This window comes from Populus alba, chromosome 15, assembly GCF_005239225.2.
Source record: "Populus alba chromosome 15, ASM523922v2, whole genome shotgun sequence".
NCBI classification, from domain to species: domain Eukaryota; kingdom Viridiplantae; phylum Streptophyta; class Magnoliopsida; order Malpighiales; family Salicaceae; genus Populus; species Populus alba.
The window spans coordinates 2152215-2180127 of record NC_133298.1 but is presented as its reverse complement, the minus strand read 5'-3'; the positions used below and the strand labels follow the sequence as shown (position 1 = coordinate 2180127).

The 27913-nt window shown below is 32.8% G+C and overlaps 3 protein-coding genes and 1 long non-coding RNA gene across 6 annotated transcripts; 1 reads left to right on the top strand and 3 right to left on the bottom strand.

Annotated features, from left to right (window-relative positions):
• The first annotated feature begins 10 nt into the window (after positions 1 to 10).
• Positions 11 to 6669, top strand: LOC118028318 (protein NARROW LEAF 1). 3 transcript variants are annotated; one of them, XM_073404918.1, is made up of 6 exons: positions 11 to 451; positions 1491 to 1997; positions 2139 to 2282; positions 2867 to 3107; positions 4297 to 4797; positions 5216 to 5555. In XM_073404918.1, the coding sequence occupies exons 2-6, from the start codon at positions 1503 to 1505 to the stop codon at positions 5449 to 5451; spliced, it is 1617 nt and encodes a 538-aa protein (XP_073261019.1). In that variant the 5' UTR covers positions 11 to 451; positions 1491 to 1502; the 3' UTR covers positions 5452 to 5555. The 3 variants fall into 3 exon arrangements, with proteins under 3 accessions (XP_073261019.1, XP_034887765.1, XP_034887766.1); XM_035031874.2 differs by lacking the exon at positions 5216 to 5555 and adding an exon at positions 5640 to 6669 and having other exon boundaries at positions 19 to 451; positions 1472 to 1997; XM_035031875.2 differs by lacking the exon at positions 5216 to 5555 and adding an exon at positions 5640 to 6669 and having other exon boundaries at positions 20 to 451.
• Positions 6670 to 13539: 6870 nt separating this feature from the next.
• On the bottom strand, positions 13540 to 15323 carry LOC118028319 (uncharacterized). Its single transcript, XR_004684001.2, has 2 exons — positions 14424 to 15323; positions 13540 to 13825 (listed from the first exon to the last, which is right to left on the bottom strand). It is a non-coding gene; the product is annotated as an uncharacterized lncRNA (long non-coding RNA).
• A 6819-nt stretch (positions 15324 to 22142) lies between these two features.
• On the bottom strand, positions 22143 to 23677 carry LOC140954646 (squalene epoxidase 3-like). The gene is made up of 5 exons (XM_073404982.1): positions 23673 to 23677; positions 23367 to 23428; positions 23056 to 23257; positions 22558 to 22748; positions 22143 to 22492 (listed from the first exon to the last, which is right to left on the bottom strand). The coding sequence occupies exons 1-5, from the start codon at positions 23675 to 23677 to the stop codon at positions 22143 to 22145; spliced, it is 810 nt and encodes a 269-aa protein (XP_073261083.1).
• A 216-nt stretch (positions 23678 to 23893) lies between these two features.
• On the bottom strand, positions 23894 to 26204 carry LOC118028374 (cytochrome c6, chloroplastic). Its single transcript, XM_035031943.2, has 6 exons — positions 25750 to 26204; positions 25532 to 25661; positions 24755 to 24852; positions 24505 to 24536; positions 24283 to 24346; positions 23894 to 24186 (listed from the first exon to the last, which is right to left on the bottom strand). Exons 1-6 carry the CDS (start codon positions 25807 to 25809, stop codon positions 24046 to 24048), a joined length of 525 nt encoding a protein of 174 aa, XP_034887834.1. The 5' UTR covers positions 25810 to 26204; the 3' UTR covers positions 23894 to 24045.
• Positions 26205 to 27913: the final 1709 nt, after the last annotated feature.

Sequence of the window (27913 nt, the reverse complement as noted above, 5' to 3'; positions counted from 1 at the left end):
TCACTCCCTCCATCAATGATATGTAGCCAAAAGAAAAAGGAAAAAAGAGAAAGAAAGGATAAAGACATCAAAAAGGATGAAAGCAAATAAAAAGTGTTTGTAATAAAATGGAAAAAATCCATTAATTATTAAACTGGTTATTTGTTATTACATTAGTACAAAATCAATAGTAGCTGATACTATAGAAATTTGTCCGGCTTCTCTCTCTCCAAATATTTTACTACCTAGTTCTCTCTGTCTGCCTAGAAAATATTGAATCTTTTTTTAATTTACTATAGCTTACTCCTCTTTCTCTCTTCCTTCACATCAATAGTCACATAAAGTTTTGAATTTTTTTTTTTAAACTATGCAGAGCAGCAATCACAAATGAAAATGATTGTGTACTAGGGCATGGACAGCTTCAAGGGGCTATTTTTGGAGTCCCCCATCACAGCTCCACCTGTTTTGCTTGGTGAGTGTTGCTTAAAAATCTTGTTTTTAACTGTCTATCCTATCTGGGTTTTGCTTAATCCTTTTGTTTTGGCCTTAATTTAAATGTGGGGGTTGCTTTGTTTTATCAATCTGGAGTTTTTGCTACCTGGGTTTGTTCAATTTCAGCTCATAAAAGAAGCTCCTTTGGATATTTTTGCTTAGTTTTTCAGAAAGTTATGTCTTTATGAAGTATGTGCTCAGTTTTTCAAATAATCATGTCAGTTTTTGCCTTCATGGATTGGATATGTTTAACTTCTTTGTATTGGTTTCTCAAAGACTTGCGTTGACTTGCCGTTTTATATCTCTATTTGCAGACTTCTGGGTGATACTGTTTGTCCTTGATTGCTTTCTGTTTTATTAAGGTTTTCTGCATGGAAAACGATAACATTACTCCACTACCTATGTGTACATTTGTTATGTTAAGTTTCTATTCCTGTGTTCTTCTTTCATTTCTCCTGATATCCTTTGAAGAATTTGTTTCCTCTTTGAGCTTTTATCAGGATAGAGATGATAATGATAATGATAATGATAATGATAATGATAATGATTATTATTATTATTATTGCTATTGTTATTGCTATTGTTATTATTTTGGTGGCCTGTTCTGTATTCCATAGGCTCCCTAGTCTATAAGTTAAACATCTATTTATTCTAGTGCTTATAGCTTCACATTAAGTGACAGAATGCTTGTGTCACATGTTTTGGTCCTTGTTTTCTGCAACATCCACGATTTCCTATTTAGAGACATTCACTACAGGTGTTTTTGCAAATTTATATATCTGGATTAGCTATAGTCTGGTAAATTGTTATTTCCTTTATCTATATATTTTTTTCTGAAATATTGTTATGAAGTGTTCCATGTTATTGTATAGTGGGATTGTTCTTTAGTTTCATTAATTATTCTCACCCTTCAAGCACCGTAGTTTTTCCTGCAATCATCCCTTAGCTATTTTACAGTTTGAGAATTAAAGCTGTTTAATTTGTTCTTAAGATTGTACAGTCAATATGTTTTCATGTAGGAGAGCTGACTGATGGACAGGAACAGATTAGGTTTAAGGATTCATCACTCTGGATCATCACAATCAGAGGAATCTGCTTTAGATTTGGAAAGAAACTACTGCAGTCATCCTAATTTCCTGTGGTCAAGTCCGTCGCCACTTCAACCTTTCGCTTCGGGTGGGCAGCACTCGGAGAGTAATGCTGCCTACTTCTCCTGGCCCACATTGAGTCGACTAAATGATGCAGCAGAAGTCAGAGCAAACTATTTTGGAAACCTCCAGAAGGGAGTGCTACCTGAAACTCTTGGGAGGTTGCCATCAGGTCAGCAAGCTACCACCTTGCTTGAGCTGATGACCATTAGGGCATTTCATAGCAAAATATTGCGGCGGTTTAGTCTTGGCACAGCAATTGGGTTTAGAATCCGGAGGGGTCTTTTGACTGATATTCCTGCAATTCTTGTTTTTGTTGCCCGTAAAGTTCACAGGCAATGGCTCAGCCATGTCCAGTGCCTACCTGCAGCCCTTGAGGTATGGAAATTGGTGCTTCCAGCTTTACTTTGGCCTCTATTTTTCTTCTAAAGACACTTGGTTTGTTTTATTTTATATGACGTTTGACTGACTTCATTGTTTGCTTGGGAAGCTAAGCTGCCTTTTCATTGTATGGGTCAGGGACCAGGAGGTGTATGGTGTGATGTGGATGTCGTAGAATTCTCATATTATGGTGTTCCTGCAGCAACTCCAAAGGAACAGTTGTATACTGAGCTGGTAGATGGCTTGAGAGGAAGTGACCCGTGCATTGGGCCTGGATCTCAGGTATGGGCACTTTAGTGATGATCTGATTCTTGTGCTGATTAAATTGTAGGAATGGAACTCATTAATGATAGAGTAGCACTATTTGTTGGGTACTTGATAAGCTTTTTATTAGCTATATAGACAGTTTCGTAGTTCTTCTGGTTGATTGAAAGATGTGATAATTGAACAGGCACATTAAATGGCTGGACTAATTTTCCTGTTCTTGAGTTGGATATGTGCAAGTCTTTATGATAGGATCCTAGGTCAAGTCTATTATATTTTCCCATTCTAGAATGGTTTTTGCATTTTCTTTCTTACCAATAGAGAGTTTTAAAATCTGGTGAGAGTTGTTAGAAAATCTCTATCAGAGCTTTGTGTGCAAATAAAGGTGTTATTGATGTCATTTGGAATTACAGGTGGGTCTATTTTGCTATTACTTTAGCAGTATTTATAATTTTTTTAAGGGAATGGCTTTGGTCCTTTTGTTTGCTGTCCTAATATATGTCCTGCATCTTATTTTGCTTAGGCGATGTATACTGTGTATGCACTTGAAAACTTGTTCCTGTTCATTTTGTGGAATTTACAAAACTGCTTTACATCTTTAGGTTGCTAATCAAGAGACCTACGGAACCCTGGGTGCGATTGTGAAAAGCCGAACAGGTAACCACCAGGTTGGTTTCCTCACAAATCGGCATGTTGCAGTTGACTTGGACTACCCAAACCAGAAGATGTTTCATCCTTTGCCACCAAGCCTTGGACCTGGGGTGTATTTGGGTGCTGTGGAGAGAGCAACCTCATTTATCACTGATGAGCTTTGGTATGGCATATTTGCTGGAACAAACCCAGGTAATGTAGTTTTGCATTAAAATTTGTACAGCACTGCAGATTTTGGTTTACCTCAAGTTTTTGCAGTTTGTGTTCTTCCTCTTAATAGACTATATTTAATGTCCTACTTGTCATGCTAAGGGATGGGTTATGCTGCTGAGTTTCTGAGACTACCTTCAACTAGGGAAATAGTTTGACAGATTAATCAACAGTTTTTTACTTTGAGGACATTTATGTTTGTTGGCTGGAAAGATCCAATTTAGGAGGGTATCGCCTCTTTTGGTTATTTGTGGATTTCACCAGGCGATATTTTCATTCTACATGTGGAACTTGCCATGACACAGATTTAACTAATTAAGCGTTGGACATTGTTGCATCCTCAAGCTCCCTAATGTCAACTTTTCAATCAAACAAGTGTCTGCAAATAATTGTAGTTCCTGCTGGCTGCAGGCATTACAATCAGTCAGCTGAGGTGATTCAGCTCAAAGCCTAATTAACTTGGGTGTCTATCTAGAGCATTGGTCCACACATATCTTTAAAAGGCAGCTTAAACTAAAATTTGTCCAGATTTCACATGCCAAGTAAATTGATGGATACAAGATATTAGCAGATCAGTATAATGGGAATTTTAAACCTGACTCGCATGATTCAAAGTAGATAGCATTTTATTAATCTTGAAAGGATCTGGCATTCTGCAAGGCAGACCAGACTGGGTTTGTTAATACTATTGTTGCATTAGTACATGACAAAAATCTTGAAATATTTGAATTAGTTATAAGTGGGCTGATCTTCAATGAGGATGCTTCTCTGAGTTTGTAAAACGAGGAGGCAGGGAGGAATTATTTATGGCTTGGATAAAAGTTGTTTAGATGAAATCTATTGGTGTCTGAAAATTATGGCTCATGTCCAAGGCTAAGATACTCCTCAGTGAATGTTAGAGAGAGAGAGAGGGAGGGAGGGAGGGAGGGAGGGAGGGAACTTAAAAATGATCCTTGTTCATCCAGGCAATTGAGTTAGGTATTTGTCTTCACAGACTAAGCTTGTTGCAGATTTTCGAATATAGGGTTTGTGTATTGTTTCCTAACAGTTAGATTTATCCATCTTATATAGGGATGGTGCTGCAGTACGATTGCATATGAAATCATAATTGTGCTAATTGTTTTTTCTTTGTTTGCTGACCTCAACACTTACACATTACGATCCCTTGCAGAAACATTTGTCAGAGCAGATGGGGCCTTCATTCCTTTTGCAGAAGATTTTAACATGAACAATGTAAATATAACTGTCAAAGGTGTTGGTGAGGTTGGTGATGTCCATGTTATAGATTTGCAAGCTCCAATTAATAGTCTCATTGGAAGGCAAGTGGCCAAAGTTGGAAGGAGTTCTGGCTTGACTACTGGGACCATAATGGCCTACGCACTAGAGTACAATGATGAGAAAGGGATTTGTTTCTTTACTGATTTTCTCGTTGTCGGTGAGAACCAACAGACATTTGATCTTGAAGGTGACAGTGGAAGCTTGATTCTCTTAACAGGCCGGGATTGTGAGAAGCCACGGCCAGTTGGGATCATTTGGGGTGGGACGGCTAATCGTGGTAGGTTGAAACTTAAAGTTGGCCAACCCCCAGAAAATTGGACCAGTGGAGTTGATCTTGGTCGCCTTCTTGACCTCCTTGAACTTGATATCATCACAACCAATGAGGGGCTTCAAGGTTTGTACTTCTGAACTAATCACCCATCCTTTTCTCATTCCACATTATTGCACTTATCTTTCAGAATTCATTTGTATTTGTCTCCTTGTATATGGAGGGCATATTGCCAAAATCAAGGATATGGTAACAAATGATACGCATGCTTTGTATTGGATGCGAACTTTTGGCTGTGTTTTGATCAACTATTCCTGATTTTTTTTTAACAAAAATCAAGATGACTGAAAAAGAATAGAGAATGTGACTTTGGAGTTTGCTTTCCAAATTGAATAAACTACATTGGTATCAGTCGGTGTTCACATTTTACTGATGAAACTATTTTACTTGTGAATTATCATTATTACTTTTTGGAAAGTGAAATCTACTTTCAAATAAAATCTAATTCTATTGCTTTCTGAATAACGTTTCTGAATTCCAATAGCAATGATATCAAGTTTCCAACATGTGTTTCTTGAAGAGGTGATGCCAGCCTATGTAAGTTCATTAGCAATGATCTTTGACCGTTACATTTTGCACACATACAAATATGCAAGAGCTGAGAAGGCGAAATTTCTCTACAAGGACAAAATATTCACCTTTTATTGCTCTCAGACAAAATTGAACCTGCCAGAGCTTTTCTTTTTTCCTTTTGTTTTCATTGCTTTTGATAGGAGATAAAGTTGACACTGTAATAGTTTGATGCAAAACGAAGGCCTAGTGTGTGAATCCTTGGGAAAAAGTAAACAGAGAGTTAACCAAAAAATAAAAATTAATCGTCCTGACATTAGACCTTACTCTTCAGTGAAAATTGTGTGCATGTTATCCCAACTTGTGATCCTTTCTGACCTGTTCAGTTATTGATATAGCTGCAATTCAAGATCAAAGAAATGCGTTGGCACAAGGGATAGATTCTACTGTTGGAGAGTCATCTCCTCTAGACCGAGTGCCATCGAAAGAAAAAATTGAAGAAAACTTTGAGCCTCTAAATTTAAACATTCAGCAAGTGACAGGTGAAGGTGAGTCCCAGCAAGGACAGACCCCACTTTTCATTGGCCCTGAATTTCATATAGAAGATGCGGTGGAAGCTTCTCCAAATGTGGAACATCAATTCATCCCAAGTTTCTCGGGGAGATCTCCAATGCATTATAACACACCCCAGGAAAACCCAGAATTGAAAAATCTCTCAGCATTAAGAAGCGACTCTGGTGAGATGTGTTTTTCATTGCATTTAGGTGAGCCTGAATCAAAGAGAAGAAAGCAGTCAGATTAACCTTTTAGCATTGAGGAATCGAAATGAAGGTTCAATGCTGCTTGGAAAAACTCTTGAAAAATGGAGTTGCAAGATTGTTTTCACATTCTTCCCCAGCTGCTTGTCCTTCAAATTCTGAATTGTAAGTATCCTGAAATGTTAAATTGCAAAGAGAAATTAAGGTTCATACCTTCAACTAGGTAAATTATGATTCTTTTTTTCCATGTTCTGGTTAAGGTTACAGCTTTAGGTTATGTGAGTCATACATTATCCAGTAGAAAAATGGTTAGGGAGGTCCGTCATTAAATATGTCTTCAATTGTATTTACCTATGTCAAAATTGTTGTACCATAAACACTCCTAAAATGGGGGCATGAACAGTTAGTTAAACATAAAATGTCACTTTGACAAACCATGTCGGTTCTATCCTTTGCCCCGGAGGAGTTCTCCTTCGGATAAAACTTGTTGGAGTAAATAATGAATCATTTTAGTCTGCTTTAGACAGAGCACATTGTTCAGATGTTTTTGCACTGTGTGTTTAGCTGTTCAGTCATTTTATTACATATTGTATTGGTACATATTGATCAAGATCTATTTATTTGTGTGATCATTTTGGGAAGGGGATTTACGTTGATCTTCTTTGATGAATTTGATATTGTTTTCCTTTCTTTTCAATTAACATTGCCTTTGGTTATTCTGTTGAGGTACTGAGGACATCAGAGTTAAATTCCCTTGTCTGGATCTTGATAGCCAGATGATGTCTGTAATGATTTTCGAGGAACTTCAACAGTACATAATTTAAGACTCAGAATGGTGGTGTCAAGACAAATTAGGAGTCTGTTTGGTGAAATGATAATAATGATTTTTTATTTGAAAATGCATTAAAATATATATTTTTTTAATTTATTTTTAATATTAATATATCAAAACGATATAAAAACATTAAGAAAAAATTAATTTAAAACTAAGAAAAAAACTAAAATTTTTAAATTTTTTTCAAAAATATTTTTGCAAAATAAAAATCATCAAGTGAGCTCTAGAAAATGTCGGTAAAACACAGAAATGTACCAGCCTTTCATTTTTGTCCCATAGCTCCTCCATCTCAAGCTCGCCACATACCATTCTCATTTCCATTATTGCTGGGGCATAAAATTTACAGCTCCGCACCACAATCCGTGTCTCCTTTTCCATTGCTAATAGTAACATAAAATGGAAGATAAGACAATACAAGAGAGTTCCTGACCTTATTATCACTCTACTGCTCCTGGTGTATGCATATTCTTTGAACTGTTTTGTGGGATTCACGGATCATTACTGGATTGACATGATAATGTGAGAGAGCAACAGGGAAGGTTGAAGAACTCGAGGATATTCTTGTCCAAGGGCAACATTAAGCAGGCCCACTATTCCAACTTTTACCACTTTTTTGGAAGCTTGCTGGAATGAAAGAGATGGTGGTTTCATCAAGTTCAGAAGCATTTGGCAGCTTCTTGTAGATCCATTATTGGTAACAATCAATTACATTATCTTCTTACCACAGGTGTCAATCCAGTGTTAATTTTGCACTAGAAAGGCTGAGGAATTGATTACATCTTGTTTTATTTTACTAGTTGGTGCTCATTTGGCTTCCTTGAAAGGGAATATCAGACGACCCCATGAGCAAGTACTTTGCAATTTGCTTTTGAATGTGGATGTGCAAATTCAATCATAACTAGTAGCATTACATGACCATTCTTTACCATTTTCCAATCTCCCATGATTGCTTGGTGGAGATGCCAAGACTGTTTTCTCTTTGTGCTGATGGTATATCAGTAGTATATGCACGCAAAAACTAACCCACAGGAATTACACAAGTGGTTTGAGACTGAGCTATTAAATACGAGCCTCCTCGTCAAAAATCAATGGAGTTTCAGCTTTTTCTTTCAAATTTCTTTCGATTTGCATGAACCGAGTTAAAATTCAACTCGAAACCCTTCCTGTATTAGGTCTTGAGTCACGAGTTTTCCGAGTTTAACATGCCTGTAACAGCTATGATTTGCAATAAAGTTATCATAACGATGGGAAGACATAAAAAGAAAATAGTACGCATAAGTAGTTGGTCCATAAAGTATCCAAATTTATTAGCTCCATGATTGATTAATTGTGTAGGCTTTTCAGGGAACAATTTTCTACTAACCCCGTCTTGTTTCAAATGCCGTGTTGCTTTTAAGTCTATAATGGCCACTCATTTGAGGCAGGCAAATGGACATTGCCTTGGTCACTTGGCAATTAACGAGTCCTTCAAATGTTAACTCAAGCAATCTTCACTCATAAGTAATAATGAATTTGATGAGTCGAACCGACTAGAGAAACACGAACTCACTAGCTACTTGCTCATTTTACCTTTAAGCGAAATGATTATGTCCACATTTGTCTGCAATAATTATGCTGTGTTTACTGCTTGGTGGGATAGGCTGATGGATAATGAATGAATTACTCTGCACACGACCCTGTTAATGCCTTCTTTAGGCGTCATCATCCACCTTTTTGAAGGTTGGTTAATGCCCAGCTCCAATAAATCTATCAAGAGATTGTGTTTTTTTTTTTAAAGAATTTTTTTTATGTCAACTTAATTTTTATTTGGTGTTTTACATCGTTTTAATATATTAATATTAAAAATATCTTTTAAAAAAATTATTTTAATATATTTTTAAATAAAAAAATATTTTAAAAAATAATCACGATAATCTTATCTTACTTGGTTGAATCTATTTATTTAACAATCTTTGAGGTTTAGTGTAGGTGAAATTTTTTCTAAAAGGGTGAAGATTACAATTTTTTTTGCTACAATGTCAAAACTTAAATTGTACTAGCTTTAGCTCTAAAATTATGAAGGGGGTCAAGATTTTTTTCTTTCAGGGGCCCGGATCCTGCCAGCCTTCCCTAACGTCATCCCTGTATATCAAGTGGTCTTACCTTTTATGTTTTCTTTAATATCACAAAAATATTATGAAATTTATTTCCCGTTTACGTATAGATAACTTAATTAAGATTCAATCAAATTAATTATTACGGTACATGAAGAACCGATCTAAGAAAATCTTATAGGCTAACCGCTCCCATCTAAAGAAGAAGAAAAAATTGTATAAATAAATTATACACGGGTTGTTTTGTTTTTTAATTATTTTAATATATTGATATTAAAAATAATTTTAAAAAATAAAAAAATATATTATTTTAATAAATTTTCAAATAAAAAATATTTTTAAAAATAATCATTACTCCACACTTAAATACATTTATTTTGACATTGAAAAGTCCCCCACCAACTAATTCGTATGGTACGTAATTGTTGAAGGTACTCTTGGAATTGATAATGGTATCAAAGTATATGAAGAAAAAGAAGAAAAAGAAAAATAATGGCTGCCAGAAAGGGCAAAACCTTTCACCTCTACTACTCCAATGATAATCATCACAGAGAAAAAGATGTGTTTGTTGCATAAGCATATTTACATTAATAGCATAGGAGGAGGTAGACACTTGTCTAGACCATGCCATCTAATTGAAAACTACTCTACTTTGCTATTTAATGCTTTGTTTGGTTCCAGGTTTTTACCAAGTAAATATTTATTGCTTTTTATTTGGTAAAGTAACCTTTATTTTTTTTTCAAGATTTTTCCTAAACATTTAACTTTATGTTAATCGATATAAATTTTTATCTAATTAAAAACTACTTTACTTTGCTATTTAATGCTTTGTTTGGTTCCGGGTTTTTACCAAGTAAATATTTATTACTTTTTATTTGGTAAAGTAACTTTTTTTTTCAAGATTTTTCCTAAAAATTTAACTTTATGTTAATAGATATAAATTTTTATCTAATTATTATCAAGTTATAATTTTACTAGAAGATTCTATAAATTTTGTCTTCTTTTATATATAAATTCAAATCTTCATAGCCATTTGAGATGAGCAAGGCTCTTCAGAAGTTATTTTTTGAGATTTTTCATGTTTTTCTAATTAATTTATAATTTCTTTTTATTTTTATTTAGAACGTTTTTATAGCATATAAATGGCTTTAAAAACGATAAAATGGATTTTTGATATTGATATTATTAAAATAAAATTATCTAGTAATAAAATTGTAAATTAAGAATTTTGTGTGATATCAATTCTATATATATATAAAAAAAAAACATTCTTTCTTTTTCATTACTTCTTATTTCTGCTGTGTCAACAGCACGTCCAATATATAGTTAAGATTTGAAATTTTAATTTAAAGGTTTTAAATTGAAATCCTAAAAAAGATAAGAAAGATTACCCTACGCTCAAGAAAAAATATCATTTTGTAATCACAAAATAATGCTCTTTGTTTTTTTTTTTTTAAATAACAATGTACTTATTATGAAAAAGAAAAAAAATGCACCTTTTGAGTTTAATTTTACCTTTATCACAATATTATAGAGTAATTAATTGAACTACATGAGTTTGATAAGATGAATTTTTATAACACAATATTGATCCTTTTTCATATATATAATAATAATAATAATAATAGAGTGTAGTAATCAACAGGTTGTCAATTAGACAATATTGATCATCTTTCATCAGGAAAAAAGAAGAAGAGTAAATGTAGTTAATGACTGGTACATAACTCGAAGCTGGTAATATAATCCTAGCGTGAAAGACTGGTGGTTGTTTCTATGGAAAAAAAGTTACCATGCCTCATAAATATTGGAAATGTTCAGGTACAAGAATTTTCATATCTTCCATACAGATTTCATCATTTGAAGATGTCACACATGTGTCACCCACATGCTAAAAGGGCACAGCGGCAATGGAATTTGAAGTTTGCAGCAGCAGGATTTCTTTGTCTGAAAGCTGGTGCTTAGTTATTTCTTCTAGTGGCAGATTCTATAATAGCAGATCTGTTTTTTTGTGTAGAAACACTGGTGCCTTTTTGGCCTTTTAGCAGGACCTTCTTTTTGCAGATGCCAAGCTCTGAGGGATCTTAAAGAACAAAGCTTTAAGCTCTTTTCTTCTTTCTTGCTTTAGTGGGAGACTTCAATGATTTGCAGCCTTAAATACTTGTGGTAAGGATTCCTGCTTCCCCTCTATTTGCATGCCTTGTAATGATGGTGCATTTTCATTTTTTACTGTTAATTGTACTTAACAGTGCTTAACCGAGATGATTAGGATCATCATTGTCATCACCATGATTATATCTTCATAATTAGCGCAAAAACTCAACTTAAAAAGCCTTACCAAATGTGTGTGTGTGTGTGTGTGTGGATCCACGTTTATATCTTGTTCGGAGGGGAAGGACTCCTGTTCATGTCTTGCCCCCCTTGCTAATGGGGATTCATTTAAGAAAAGAGAAAATTGAAGAGGTGTAATTTGTAAGGAATTTTCAAATAATTAAAGAACTTACTGTATAATTGTGATGGTTTAACCAATATTTAAGCATCAATTATTGGTGTTTAATGGCCTGCAAGACCTCATCAAATCATACAAGGTATGCCCTCGCTTTCATACACAACACTAATCTAATTATTATCTCCTGTTTCTCCATATATGAGCTACATTAGCTTGTGGACCTTCATCTCACAAGATAGACTACTGTTCTTTCTCTGCAATATCGAAACCTAATCAATTCCCAGTTGTAGCTAACAGCATCAGCTACTTAAAGGACCAAAAGCATATTAATCATCAACCACCATGTTTATAGCATGACATATACTGGAAGCTTGAAATTGAAAACCACGATTTTAAGTCCATTTTTTTAGTACACAAGCTTGCTTCACATCTTTCAAGATCAATAATGAATAAAGCTTTCCTGTCACCATCGATGTTTTCTAGTAATTTGAACTCTCAAATCAATACAATATCCCTCTCAAAATAAATAGGTAATTAATACATAAAAAATACGCAATTCATCACAGAGGGTATCTAGGTTGAAAAGGTCTAAATGTAACACAAAATCATCATAAAAAAATGATAAACTTACCTGCTGTTCCGTATATAGATCTTCAAGTCACCTCTGGCATACTAGCTATAACACTAATCTAAGCTCCAAAAGACCAGCAATGAGCTTAACAAATCAATCAAATTGTATAGTAACTCATAATTAGTTTTAGAAATCAAATGGCTTTCCTACTAGCAGGCATGCAGCTCGAGAGATGAAAACAAAAGTGGCTCCCAATGTAATTAATTTCTTGTGCTGCTGTCAAAAGTACTATATATATTGATGGGATTTCAAGATAAAAAATAAAAGATAAAGGCTAATGAAAAATATATGCACACAAGCAAATCCTCCAAAAGATGGTCGTTGAAATTCCTTAAACTTTTTATTAGGGAAAAACAAGAGCCAGTATCTGCCCTTTCATATCAAAACTGATATATCCCTAACTAAAGTACTGTATGATTAAAGCAAGAACAAGAGAAATAAAGAAAAGAACAGCATTTTCGCAACAGTTTTTATTCTTAAGTAAACTTGAAAGCAAGCTCTACCACAAATTATAATCTCATTGTCGTTGAAATATCACTGATATCCCATTGTTTTTCTGGTAGAAACATGATAGACCAAGAAATTAAAGAATATATATCTACACTTGGAACTAGACTATTTAGCATTCAAGGACAGAAACTGGCTGTCTATAAGGTGCTAAAACAGTGAATCCGATCTTCATCAGATGCCATAGTCATGATAAAAATGAGAAAAAAGAACTGAAGGAAATAAAATGGCAACATTCTAATCCATGTTATCACTAAATCACATCGATCGAAGTTGGGTTTTCATGGAAAAATCCAACCAACACTACTAAATATTCCCTTTTCGACAAATTAATTAAACACCACCGCTGCTTAATTAGGCAAATCAAATCTTTTAAATTAGTACATGAAGAATAAAGCCAAGAAATTACAACTGGAAGCATCTTTTGCAGGTATGAAGAGACTAAAAGCAAGTGGTCTCCCTGTCTTGACAACAACTTGAAGGGAAAAAGTCACACACTTGTCCATGATCACCAAAACTTGATATCAGTGATTAACTAACTTTTCATACAGCTGATATCAAAACATTATAATCCATTTTTACATAATTAAGATATGCCCTATGAGGCCTATATTCCTATCCCTTATATTAATTCTTTAATTAACACCTTCTAATAAAATTCAAGCGCTCTTTTATATTGGTGCAATATTCATGATACAACTAATTATCCGTATCTTGGCCTGGAATAATTAGATATGTAGAGTTGGATATAAAAAACTTATTTCTCCATTTTATGTTGTTAGGTTACAAAATTAATTTTTACCGAAAGATTCATATTATTTGCAGCATTAAATCTATGCTTTTGTCTCCGTAAGACTACAAGATGTGTGCATGGCAATTACTGAGCTATACAATATCATGCCAATGAGCCTTGTTTTGGATTTAATCTTTTTGGAAACTCTTCAGATACAGAATACTGAAGAATAAAAGGGAAAAACAACAATCTCACAGAAACTTCTGATGTTATGCTTGAATGTCTGATAAAGAGATTGAATCAGCAAAATGCTTATGAAGCATAAGTAGTCTATAAAAATGCCCCAACTGCCACCTTATGTGGAAGTGCTGTTGGAGTGGTAATTAATACTATATATGTGAGGAAACTCACTGCAATTTATAATCTGGGAAACCACAGAATGCTAATTATCCAACAGATGAATGTAACATCCTGTGTAGGTTTGTCAATTTCTGTTCAGAATTGTGGGTCACCAACACCAAGCTGGACCCCAAACCGTGTGCAATTAAGGATGAAACCAAATTTGTACCACCTTTTGTCTCCTATTCAGTTTCACTCCCAAAATCAGTACAAAATTGTAAGGGTTAGGTGAGGCCAAAATTAATATAGTGAGAGACATGATGAAAAGATTGCAGAAACCAAGTATTTATGCAATTATGAGAGCATTGGATTTACCACCATATACACAATATAAAAAATACATTAATATATACATTTCCTAACTAGCTTGCCTTTCTTGTGTTTTGTGAATTTAATTTACATATTGATTCTTGGTACTACCTGCAGCCCACTAGTAAAGACAAACATGGAAGCATCCAGCCATGCAGGCAGGAGAGATATGGATAATATATTGTCTTTCTTGGCATTTTTTAGTTGTTGTAAGAGATATAGCTGGATCTGAGAAGGTTAAAAAATCAACAATACACTGATTGGACAGGCAAATGTGTTAGTGTCTACTTGTGTATGTTTGCATATGCATAATTCTTGTGTTTGCAATAAAGGAAAATAGAGGAGTTAATTATTGAGATCAAAATCACATCATAATCAACCTGAAATTGCAATTTCAATGGTAACTAATCCAGAGATAAACAATAAAAGAAAAGAAAGGGAAGATGAAGCAAGAACCAAAGAATTGATCACCTGGTATGAAGCACTTGTGACTCTGTGAGAGCAAATTAGACCCCAGAAAAGCATGTTTTAGAATCTCTTCTGCTGTTTGTGAGTGAGTGATTGAAGCTGCAAGATGACCTGATGGAACCATATACTTTTATAGCTCTGAGTTCAAGCTAGTTTCTAATTAGGTTTCTACCCTTTTGCCTGGAAAATACATATACCATTTAGGTACAAGTTTACCTATGCGTCTTCCCTATTAGTGCAATTCCCTTTTCTCGACAATTTTACTGGGAAAAATCACCAGTATATTCTGTTTTCATTGCCTAAGAACTCACAAGCAATTGATCATCATAAGATCAAAAACATGCATCCTAAACTAGTAATACAAACCTAGCTACCACGATTCAGTACATATATCTTTGACAACATTAAATTTTTTCTACCTACAGATACTGCTATAAGATTAATGTTAATATATATATATATATATAAATGAGAGTAACACGTTCATTACCAGATCATGCTGGCAGCTTCAACCTCTCAAACCAACATATTAGACAAATTGAAGGAAGAACCAAAATGGGGGGAGTGAGGTTTGGCCTTTTTTGGGAAATTTGGAAAGCGAAGAGGTCTAATTTAAAGGGAAAGAAGCAGAAGCTTAATTTCTCACCTAAAGATTGACAAAGGAAAGCACGAGCTGTGCATGTTTTAGGTAGGGGAATCCTCGTGACTCTCCCTCTCCATTTATATAAATGCACCTCTCTCTCTTCTTCCCCCACTCTGTTGTACTGTGTCATAGATGGAGTATTTAATGGTGAGTTTTGGCCCTTCCTTACAGCTACTGACACGGACCTCTTGCCTCTCTTTCCTTCTCTCTTCTCACTACACAAGGTTACATGAATGAATATATCAATGAGAAGGGACCACCACTTGGTCCTCCTCACAATCAAAGAAACCCTGCTCTCAACTAAGATTAATTAATTTAATCTCTTACTGTTATATGTCAAAGAAATTAAGTTGTTAAGGTCAAACTAAAAAGTGGTTGAATGAAAAATCAACTGAAAGTAACATGCATGATTAATTATACTTTTAACAAAGATAATAATAATATTGTAAATAATAATTTCTATGAATATATTGGACAGCTAGGTTTGTAAATTAAATAATGAAATATTAGCGGGCATAAATCATTTTACCGTCTCGAGAAGCAAAGTAGGTGAAAAGAAGAAGACTCCTTGAAAAGACAATTAGATCAAAACCTTCAAGGAGTAAGAACATGGTAAATCTATAATATTTAATTAGGAAACAAAATAGAAAAGCTTAATAATACTAAATAGAAAAAAAAAAAAAAACTATTCATTTAAGTAGAAAAACTAGAAAATCCTGATAATACTAAGTAAAAAGATAAAAATAATCAAGGGAAAATATTTATTTTTCCATAAAGCTTATGCATCAAATGGCGTTTCTAAACTAGGAAGATGTCCTGATTAAGCATGCAATAGTTTATGTCGGGTAAATGGTAGTCTATGTGCACAACCATTTTATGTAAAAATAGAATGATTTTAGCAAGAAAAAAGGTTAGAAATCAAATGATGCCCTAGAGAGACGCCAGCCAGTAAGAGTAAGGGCCGGCTAGCCTTTTGACCTATTCTAAGGGCAGGTTAATTTTCTAATAGAATTAAGAGGGAGAGTTCCATACATAGCATGTGGATTTGTAAGAATAGGTTAATTGGAAGATGGGAAAGAGAAAAAGGGCAGTGCACGCTTGATTTGTCATGGATCATGTCTTTTACCCTATGGACTGCATGCCCTGAGTGTTTTTTTATGTTTTTTATACCTAAAACGGTGTGTGCTGCTAGCTAGCTAGAATGCAGATGGCTGTGATAAATAATCTCGCCATGATCAGCTAGGGTTTCTCAAGCTCGCTCCTCTCAGCATTAAGCATGCCTAGCGACTAAAAAAGAGGGCAGTTGCCATGTGCTTAGTGAGCTCCTTGGACCTACAGCAACACCATTACAATAAATACTGCTTCATTATTTATTTGAAGTGTATGTATTGGCCAGGTTGGTGGAATCAGTTGAGGGCATCCTTTTGTCTTTAGCTTTGGGTGGTTCTTCTGTCTTTGGTTGACAAACAATGACATGTAGACAAGCCCTAATGGAAGGCAAGGACCACACCTTTTTCTTTAATATTCAGATTAAATGGATAGGCCTCACATGGTTTTGCTTTGTGATTTAGCTCAAAGAGTTGAATCGTCATTTGATTAAGGTAGGTGTGGTGGTGGTTTGTGAATAAAGCAATATTGCGAGATTAGGGTTTTTTTTTTTCCTCTCTCACTAACTCATCGGTGTTCTCTTCTTTTCCCTATGTTTTTGGTCCCACTTTTGCTTGGCTGTTCGTTTGTTCTTCCTTTGTAGATAGGGTTTGGAGATGCCTTTTGTTTGCCCCATGGTTATCATTTTCTGCCTGTCCGGGGTGGTCTCATGTCCATTATCTCTTAAAGTAGGTTTTGTGATCATAATTAATTTGCTCCAAAAAATCTGGTTATGTATTTATTTCAAAGAAATCTATTGAGTAATTTCTCTTCTTTTTGCACCCTCCATTTCTAGTCTCTTCTTATCCTTTGCCATTATTTTTTTTTGGGGTAAAGCTCTCAAAGCGCAGTTGTTGGACAAAGACAGCACCATTAAAGCTGAGCTTTTAACCAGAAAGTTGGGACGCAGCTTCACTATTCACCATCCATTTAATCTAAATAAGGAATTCAAATTACGACTGAGCTCTCCAAATCAAGCTGGCAGCGCTTGTATAGGCCAGAACAAATCTATCACTGTACCCCTTTTTGATTTTCTTTTCTTCTTTGAATTAGGGTACATGAAATGCTAGTGGAGCATATAGATAAATAAGATCGTTTTTGTCCTGTAATTTGTGGTTCGAAATGTATTATAATATTTTAAGTTTTAAATAAATGAAAAAAGAAGCAAGTGCCTAGGAAGATCAACTCTAAGAAGTAAAATCCTCCATTGATGTTCTTTTCCTATTAATCGAGGTCAAGTAGCTAGCATCACATGGGATCAAGCGAGGTGACAACTTGTACCAACCAGAAGCTTTTTTAGCCAGTCTTCCTTTGACCTTTCCACAGTTTTTTTCTTTTTAAATTCCTCCCTATATCTTTACATTTTACTCCTTGGAAAATGGATTTATTGATTGTCCTATCTGTCTCATAACATGTGTAATTTGAACTTTAGCTTAACCTTGAGCTAAATACATAGGTCCATTGCTCATGGAATCTTTTTCCTTTCCTGCTCTCTAAAGTAAGAACAATTAAAAAGATTGTTTGATTAATATGACTTGTTAACTGCTCATGCATTTCTATGACCTAAATCTTGGGAGAGAGAGCTTTTTGGTTTCATGGAGCCATATCTAGGGTTTGTTAGGAGCTTCACAAACCTAATGTCACTTGTCCTTCATTAATTGGCATGGGAATGAGAGCAGCGGCTTCCTAAGAGTCCAGAACCATACCTTTCCTTTTTCTTTTTTCTTTTTTTCTGATTCTTGTATCATGCTCAACTCATCAAGAAGTGGAAAAGAGTGTATATCTAGTATCAACCTAAAATAGGAAAGTCGAAATCTGTGCTCCATATGTATTAACAATTTTTAGAGAACACTTCCCTAAAGAAAAAAAAAAGTATTTAGAGAACACTTTTATTAAGATTAAATTTATAGAGAAAAAACTTATAGTGATGAAGGGAAAAAATAAACACATAAATGTAATAATTTTCAGACAATTATATAATGATTAGACAACGTCATTATTAAAAAGCAAAATTAATCTGTAATACCATATTAGAAATTGACTAATCATTTCCCTCCATCCCATCGTAATTAAGGGTGTGTTCCTTGTTTGTCTTAAAATTTAGATTATCTTGATGTATTTATATTAAAAATAAATTTTAAAAAATAAAAAAAATTTTTTTTTGATAAACATTCAAGAAAAAACACTTTGAAATACAATTTCTTCAAAAATACACTAAATGTTATTAATATATCTAACAAGCACACCATCCAAGTCAAAAACTCTCGTTTATATACATGCATGCTAGGCTAGATAGCTTGTTAGTCAAAAACATTAAGCATTGTAAATTGTGTATATATATAAATACTGTAATTTTTTTTGTGTGAAATAGTAAATACATATTTGAGATCGACACTGTTCTAAAAAGAAGTATAGACGTGTCTCTTGGAGAGCATGATTAATGAAATGGATTTTCTTGTCCAATTAAGCTGCTTGTGGGGGTCCTAGGCAATGTGATTGTGTTTCTATGTTTCCTATGCTGATCATGCGTATAATTAAATGTGTAATGATGCTTTCGACAATGACCATGGCAAACATGTTTAGTTCAAATCTACGTATAAGATAATGATTAAGATGCATTAACCATAGTGACAAGTGATACGTGTAAGAACAATAAACTATGGAAAAAAGCAAAGTAAATTCTTTTTCTCGTAATTAGGCAAAACCGGAACCAATCCTCATAAAGATGCTTGACGAAATTAATATGATTTGAATTCCATAGTTAAATAATGTATGATGTAAAAGTCACCAACAAATAGGATGGATTATTCCTTAGATGGAATCTCTTAGGGCTCAAAGCTTTCAAAGTTTTCAAATTTGACCCTTAAGTTTAAGGATTACTTCAAGAGAAGGGCACACCTTGGCTGCTCGTAATATTTATTTATTTATTTTATTTGTAACCCTTCTTAGTTTATTTCATCTTGAGATCGACTGTCATTTCATTGGCTCCCATTTAAAGAAAATGTTAGTGCCTTTCTATTCTTTTTCACAGATTAAGGTGTAGTCACCACAAATAATGGACTAAAGATTCCTTTGTGCATGTTAGTGTTCTAGAAGTATCAAAGTCTTGGAGGAGAAGATGTGTCAAGGGTTGACAAGTCAAGGCACATCACTATGAGATTGAATCATAAAAGGAATTGTTTGCTTTCTTTCCCAATCGGGTCTCAAATGTTTCGGGCAAAAGTTTGATTTGATAATATGAAAATATATAAATATATCCAGCCCAAAAGAATAGTATAAGAAAAGGTTAAAGTATAAAGTGTAAGTAAAATCATATTTTTTTGAGGAAATAATTAAAATCTGTTTTTAAGAGATCGAATTGATGTGATAAATTAAAAAAAAAAAAATTAGGGTTGACCAATAAAAAGAAGCATCCTCTTTTTCTTAGAATAATAGAATTAGTATTGGTTCAAAAGAGAAAAAAAAAAAAATCCATTTGGCATCCTATTTTATCCCACAGACCCATACCACTTTTGCTAATTAATAGCTATTTATTATAAACAAGAGCCACCGCTTTAAAATGAGTGTCGACATGTATACTAAATGATCTTTTGTAGAGATTGTTAGAGATGGCAATGAATTATAAATCAATTGGTATAATGTTTTGTTTTTTCATATTACTAAAAAAGAATTAGAGTTTATTGTTAAAGATGTAAAAATTACTTACTAGAACTGAAAAATTGAGAGGATTGATACAATCATAGGTTTTCTTTTTCTAAATGCAAAGCGATGTTTATAATAAATAATTTAGATTTAATATATTATCTGAATTAATTAATTAAAATAAAATAATTAATTCAGATGTAACAAATAATGGCTTGTGTATATTATTCATATTGAGTTGGGCTGATTGAATTTTAAAAATTATAACTTGCCATTTAACCTATAATATCAATTTTTAGAAATTTTTTAATTAATTATTATTTATAATATCTATATTATTTGATTTTGAAATGCTAGATTGAGTTAAATAATATAAATATTACTGATATATTAGTTATTTTTAACGCCCCTACTAAATACTCCAAGTTTAAAAGGGACTTCCAAAATCTAACTTCACTGAAATCCAGCTTTGAAGTAACCAAAAGGGGAGGAGTCATGAATCTAAATTCCTAATAATAAAATAAAAGAAAAAAAGAAAAATCATCTTACGTAACCTAATTGGGAGAATCTATATATAAAATAGTTTCAATCATATTTTTATTTTGATACAAAATTCAAAGGTTAATTAGACCGTAGTAAAATAAAATTAATTAGATGGGAGTAAAATATTATTCTAGTTATTATTGATCAACTCCATTTGTTTTAATAAATTATGTAAATTCTACTTTTCTATTTAATTTAGTTAGAAATCAAATATTTTTTTTTATCAATTTATATATTGTTAATTACTAGTTAAAAGAAAAGAAGGAAAATTAATGTAAAGTTAAAAGAAAATTAATAAATTTAAAGGTATAATCGATCCGGTTTTCCATATTTATATAGAAATACTAAATTTGTTTTATTAGATAAAACAGACTAGGTAATTAATTAGAAATATACATCACATTAAAGTATTTGATGAATAACAAAAACAACATGGAATATCAATTCAACAAAAATCCATAATTTTTTATTTAAAAAAACATTAAAAAGGTCTTTAAAGGTTATTTAAAGAAATAAAATACATAAGTATATAATATTTATGTAAAGAAAACTATGGTTATTAAATCATTCACTTGGAGGTGTAATTTAATATTATTGTACAAAAATTATTATCTTGCTCTCAAAGTATTATAATTATAATAAGTAAATCTAAAAGTATAGGGAATTCACTGTCTAAAATATATTATGGATCCCTTCATATGGTATTATCGACAAACTGTTCATAATGCTTTTTATTTTATACTTTTTTTAAAAATTAAATTGGCACTTATTAGATCAAATTATAGGCTAATTGTTAAGGAATGGTAGGGTTTAAAGATAGAAAATCAAAGTGAAAAATATGAAAGGAGTGGGTGGCTTTAATAAAGTTTGAGTGAAATGTTTATCATAGTTCCTCCACTTTTTTAAATTATAAATATTGAGTCTTTTTGTTTTTAAAATTTAAAAGTAAAATTAATTTTGATCTCAAACTTTATTTTTATTTTTATGTTTTTTTCCTAGTTTGAGAGATTTGAGAAAAAATCACTAGGATTTGGTGCTAGAGAGAGAAAATTTTTTTTTGGCACTTATTGTGAAAAAGAGTCAATATTTGTATTAAATTTTTATTTAATGACGGGGAGTTCACATTAAGTGTTTTTTAATCTTGAAATTACCTAAAAATATATATTTTTAACTAGGTAAGAATTTTTTATATATATTTTGGGATGTTTTATTGGGCTTTTTGAGGCTGTAAATAAATTTATGAAATTGCTTAGAATTTTTTCTAGGTGTTTTGTGTTAAAAAACGGATTGAAAATGAGTTTTTGAATTGAAATATTTAATTTATATCTATTTCTATTATTATTTGATTAAATAAAAAATTAATTTTTATAAATAAATTATAAAATAAAACTTTGTCAAAGGCTTGAGTTTGAGGTCCAAATATCTTAGTCTATACTCTCCTTTTAAGTTTTAATTTTATCTTTATTTATCGTTAATAAATTTTTATTTATTTTTAACACACATAGCTCTTTATTTATTCAATTTTATTTTTACACAAACTTTTATATTTCCACTTGAAATTTTTTTTTATATAAAAAAAGTGTAAGAAAAGCATGCATATTCATTTATTTGTTTTTAGAAAAAAAATCTGATTATCTTCCGCGGGTCAAATAGTCACCTAGTTAATTCTATTTCTAGTTTACCTGACGGTCAAGCCCAATAAAACCATGCTTCGAAAAGATCTGACTATCAAATTACTAATAAATGGGCTAAATCCTAAAGTACTGCTGGTGGTTTTCAATTGTGAGAAGCTTGGTAACGGGACAGCCACGACGGCCCAATCTACATAAGCGGGAAAGCACAGTGCAGACTAGACTTAAGGGAAGCATGAGGCGGCCTCCACCATAGATAGCCACTGCAAAGAAATGGAGAACCGAGCTCACCGGTCGGGGGTCTAGACCAGAAAGTGGAGCTATTAGTCCATTCGAAAATACTCCTTCAAGGCTCATGTAGTCAAAACATGCTTGGCACATTTCGTTTCTAGCTGGATGATCAGGTGATGCCCTAAAAACACCTTGAATAGGGCACCTGCCAATGTGTTCATGGTAGGTGCCACTTGCTGCGAACAAAATCATTAATCATTGGTTAAAATCAGTGTCTTATTATGGTCGACTTCGTCAGCACTGGCTTGTCTTAGCCAGGGAGTAGAAGGACTGGGGATAGTTGCAAAGGAAGAGGTATCATTGAGTTGAGGTCGAAGAAGATCACGTAGTAGCACAATGTGTGATAGAGCCACAGTCATTCCTCCCCCAGTTAAATGCATCCCCCATTGGAGAAAGCTGGCATGCTTATGCCTGTCATTGTTTTTATGCTCCCTTTGTCAATTGCAGAGATGAAAAGCATCATGCAATTCAGGAGGGTCTGAGATATGTAATTTGCTTGATTTTTCTAATGAATCAGAAAAGCGAGAAGCAGATGGTGATTTCAAACATAAGAAATTTCATTGCTTGGTAATATTTCACATAAAAAAAATCGTTCGAATACAATCTTAGTGACCTGGGGAGCTTTGGTATGCTTCAAACAGTGAGCCATTTGATCACCATTAGAAACGGAAGGCACTTTCTGTCCAGGAACATCTACCACGCAGTGAATCTCGCTTCTTCATGTCCATTATTTGCTCACCGAAGGTTGCAATTCTCCAGCACCAAGCTGACAAAACAGGTTGGGATATCAGCCTGCAGAATTAGCAGAGCCAACATGAATGCTTCTTCCTGCAACATCTGAAAGAAAGTTCTCTCTAATGGATATGGTAGTTTGGCACTTTTCCCATCTTTAAAGATTGCATATCCAAGCATTCTTTCAGCATCAAAACCACTCACACAATCTGCAATTACACAAACATTACTTTAACATTCACTGTTAAAATTATGAATAGTTTTGACACCAAAACTTTTAGTTGGTTCAACAGATATATTGAGGTTCTGGCTGGTCACCTTCATGGCCTAACCCAGTTAATTTCAGGTAACTTCCAGGTTGTCGGAGTTCTCCAACAATTCTGCCAAGTCTCTTTCAATTTATTTCAGAAAACCTCCAGGTTGTAAGAGTTCTTCAGGTCTTTATCTTGATCAAAGCGTAAGGAAATCCAAGAATATCCAGTCCGAACTAACATATCTATTTACACACACATGTAGTCACCTAACGAGGAAGAAGGCTATCAAGATCAACAACTATCAAAATAATTTCTGCTCTCCTCGTATAAATATCTTCAAACCTATAACTTCCCTGTTTCCATCTCTAACCCCATTGATCACTTCCGCATAAGCCTTATCACTTGCTTACCAATGGGATCAATGATTTCACGTACTTTTATTAATCTTAATCATTTGATTATACCAAGAGCTCATCTTTTCGTAGTTTTTTTCTTCTTTGCTATACTATAAATTATTATTCAATTCAGAACATGTACAATTCTGATAGAACTGTTTCACGGCGGCAGGTCATATTAATAGGGAAAAAAAGAAGAAAAAAAAATCATTGCAGATTTGCAGGGATTGAAAACTATCAATTTGTAACTTAATTTAAAATGGGTTTGATCCATAATGAGATATGGATGGAATAGCTCAGAGACGATGGTTTCGGGCACTTGGGCATAATTTTTTTTCTTTACAAGAATCAATCTTGACTAATTTCTATGTTTGGCCAGCCTTGATCTGCTTGTGACTTCACAAATTGAGCCAAGAGCTTAATCTCTTCATCCTGCAACCGTGGTCCAAATGTGCACTGTCCTCTTGGAGTACAACTCTCACCGAATCCCTATTAGCATCGCAAAACCTATGATCTCCTTGACCAAAATCAAGAAAAAAACAAATAACATGGAAGCATATACTTTGATTTCAATGGAAAACTTACAGGCATTCTTCCTTTGCCAAAGTATGTTATGCGATAAATTTCTTCTTCAGTGTCTACTCCATTCCTGTGCGAGTGCCATCATTCAATTTGTTTCCACTTCTTTAGAGAAAAAGAACAAAAGTTTTTCAACTCTAAAAGACAGAAATTTAGTGTGCAAAGTTAAATTATACTATGGAATTTGATCAGGAGATGGTATTTACGTTTGTATATTAATTTAAGTACCTTTGTAGGTCCTTTGTGAAGAGCGTTGCACCCTGAAATGAATATGGAACTGACAAGAATTAACAAGATACTGGAAAAGGAAAATTGAGAGATGGAGTGTTTATTTTTTTCCTTATAAAATCTTTTTTAAAGTATTTTTATATATTTTTTGAATGATTTTAATGTGCTAAAATGAAAAAATAAAAATATTATTTTAATTAAAAATAAAAAAAAAACATTATAGAGGATAAGTTTACACCAAAAGACTCACGGGTTGAATTATGTTTCCACCGGCATCATGACAACCAATGCAAGTGCGGCTAAACAGTGAGGCTCCTCTTTGTACATCTAGGGTTTGTCCTAGTGACACTGCACAAACAAGAACATGGCCCAGAAGATTAAAAGCCCTATATTGTAAGAAAATCAAATAGTGTTAGAAAAAGTATCTACAATTTGTTTTTTTTTTTTAAATAAAGTTCTGTAGATATTTAAGTTTAATTGCCCATGTCCTGCACTAATTAAAAAAACTTTACACAAGATATGCAATTATAAATATACTTTAATCTCGCATTTCACTGTTATCATGTTATTTAAGCTTAGCAGCATTTATGTCACTTGCAGTGGCAATTATGACAACATACTTGGTTGGTTTATTTGAGTAGTATAATTATATTGTAAAATATTTTTTATATTGAAAAGTATATTAAAATAATATATTTTTTATTTTTAAAAAAAATATTTTTAAAATCACATCAAAATATATCCGAAATATTTAAAAATTTAATTTTTTTATAAAAAAATTTAATTTTTTTTTTAAAAAAATAGGTTAATCTGCCTTTTCCAAACGCTTGTATTATAATTATAATACGTACTTAATACTGTATTTTCCTTGAACGCTACTACAATTTTCTAAGGTGAAAAGCAATGCCTAAAAAATCACGATGGCATTATGAAATAGAAGAAGGGCAATTTAATCAATTGAGCATACGAAGGCAGCTAAAACTATAGAAGTAGATAAGAAGAAATCCTTTGTGTGGCTGCAAGTTACCTGGGGTGTTGACAATGGGAGATAAGGCTACAAGGGCAGCCATTAAAGGTAGAGCCAAGCTCTTAACGAGCTTCACCTCCTTTTGCTTCAAAACAACTGGGTTTTGGCTTCCTCCTTGCTTTTCGTTTCCCTTCCAACGTGACATTCTCATTCTTAACAGCCCTCAGCAAGCTTGCAAATCGTGAGCAAAAACAAAAGGGAGAGACATAGATAAGTACCTTTATCAAGATGGAGTTATGTCCATGGCTGCAACAAGACATCACAGATGGAATCCACATCTTGGGGTTTGGCTATAGATTGGTGGCAACAGAGTAAATGGAGAAGGCGGTGGAGACAGGCGAGGGGGATGGGATGGTTGATGAATTATCAGCCTATTCGAGAATTTTATAATGCAATGTTACTCCATAGAATATAAATGGGTTTTTGACATATAATCTTAATTATTCATTGTTACAATTTATTTATATATAGCCATTGCAGGTGTGTTAGACTAGGTTTCATAAAAATTAATGCAAAAATATAACTATTTGGACAAGATATTAGCAACATTTGAGTGTTTTTCTTGGCTCCCCATTATAATTCAGTTTTTGTTGCTTGAAACTCTTGTCCACAAAATACATTGTCTCTCAATTTTTTACATCCAGTGTATGGACATTATACATTTATCTTTTAACCGAAGAATAAAACTAGTCTCGGTGAAATGGTGGTGGAGCCTCGACCCCTGAAAAAAAAAGTTTACAATATGCCCCCTATAAAACTAGAAAAATTTAAAATTTCGCTCCCTTAAAAATATTTTCCTAGTTTTGTACCCCCTATAAAAATAATTCATGGCTCCGCCTTCGGGATACATATAAATTATTTATACAATAATTTATTTCATTTGAGAGTATGGTTGTACTGCAGTTTTTTTAAAAAAAATTTAGCTTCAAGTTAGTATTTTTTTAGTGTTTTTAGATTATTTTTAATGAACGAATGTTAAAAATAAAAAAAATATTATTTTAATATATTTTCAAGTAAAAAATACTTTTAAAAAATATTATGTACTACAACTCCAAACACTATCCTAACCAATTCAAAGAACAAAGGAAGGAATAAATATGATATTATCTTATAAGCTCAAGCATATAATTAATGGTGGCTAAATCATCAAGATTCAAACTAAATTTAGGATTACAATTAATCAATAGGGACTAAATCGGATAACATCTAATTAGATCGGGGATTCATGTGCAAATTATTTGTCCTTTTCTCCAAAAAATCTGGTGTTAGAAGCCGAATAGTAAGAGCTAAATTGTCAGGTTCTGAAGAAACTTAATTAGTCAACAAAAGAAAGTTGATTACATTACTCAAGAAAACGAGTTGATCATCTAACTCGGACTGATTTCTTTGACAACTGATGTCAAAGACAAAACGATCACCACCAGAAGATGATTGAGAAAAATACGTTGTTCCTACGTTTACGAAATCCGCAGATTCTCTGTACAAGTTTCTAGGAATGCAAGCAATAATTTTCCAAAGGTTGGTGTGAAAGAACAATATCCTCGACTAATTAAGCATATGATGTCATGAGTAATTTCTATTTTATTATAATGATTTTTTTTTATTAACTTAAACCTATTTGAATCGAGTAAATTAAATTATTAAAAAAATAATTAAATTAATTGGGTTTTGTTAAACTAATACAATTTTTTTAAACTAATATTTTTTTATAATTCAACTTTAAAATTGATAGAAATCAAACTCTAAAATACAATTTTTTTCAAGGTCAACCCACTAATATATGTGCATAGTAGGGATTTAAAACTACATGCATGATCAGGCAATGTTGCCAGAATAATTTACATTAGCTATAAATTAGTCACCCAATTATAGTAGGGATTTAAAAATTAAATGGAATGTTATGTATAAGACTCAATTTAAATGATGAACAATCGACATTACCTTGAGAAAGAATAATAAATTTGAGAATGGAGGATGTGCCTGTAATCTTGGTGTCAAAATCTAATTCATATTGTATTTTACCCTTTAATTCGGAAGGATTATCATACTAATTAAAATTTTCATATCTCAATTTTGATATAAATAGCTTATGTGAATCAATTCCAAATTTAAAGACTAAAATTTAGTTTGAATAAACCATTTAGAGTTTGTTTAGGAGTGTAGTTGTTATTATTTTTTAAAGTGATTTTTATGCTGAAATGCATCAAAATAATATTTTAAAAAAAAAAAATTTTAAAATCAGCGTATCAAAACAATTCAAAATATAAAAAAATTAAATTTTAATAAAAAATATTACATTTTTTAAAAACATGATTTAACCATGTTCTCAATTAATTAATATTTTCCAATGGTGCCTTAATCATGAAACAAAATTATTATCCT

Excerpts from the sequence above, each read along its gene's own strand:
- LOC118028318 (XM_035031874.2), top strand. The coding sequence starts at position 1,503 with ATGGACAGGAACAGATTAGGTTTAAGGATTCATCACTCTGGATCATCA. Across the intron at positions 1,998-2,138 it reads GCCTACCTGCAGCCCTTGAG|GGACCAGGAGGTGTATGGTG; the intron begins GTATGGAAATTG and ends TGTATGGGTCAG. Across the intron at positions 4,798-5,639 it reads AACCAATGAGGGGCTTCAAG|CTGCAATTCAAGATCAAAGA; the intron begins GTTTGTACTTCT and ends TTATTGATATAG.
- LOC140954646 (XM_073404982.1), bottom strand. Across the intron at positions 23,258-23,366 it reads AACTGGGTTAGGCCATGAAG|ATTGTGTGAGTGGTTTTGAT; the intron begins GTGACCAGCCAG and ends GTGTAATTGCAG. Across the intron at positions 22,749-23,055 it reads CTGGAGAATTGCAACCTTCG|GGAGCATAAAAACAATGACA; the intron begins GTGAGCAAATAA and ends CAATTGACAAAG.
- LOC118028374 (XM_035031943.2), bottom strand. The coding sequence starts at position 25,809 with ATGTGGATTCCATCTGTGATGTCTTGTTGCAGCCATGGACATAACTCC. Across the intron at positions 25,662-25,749 it reads ATAACTCCATCTTGATAAAG|GGAAACGAAAAGCAAGGAGG; the intron begins GTACTTATCTAT and ends TCACGTTGGAAG. Across the intron at positions 24,187-24,282 it reads TTGGCAAAGGAAGAATGCCT|GGATTCGGTGAGAGTTGTAC; the intron begins GTAAGTTTTCCA and ends CGATGCTAATAG.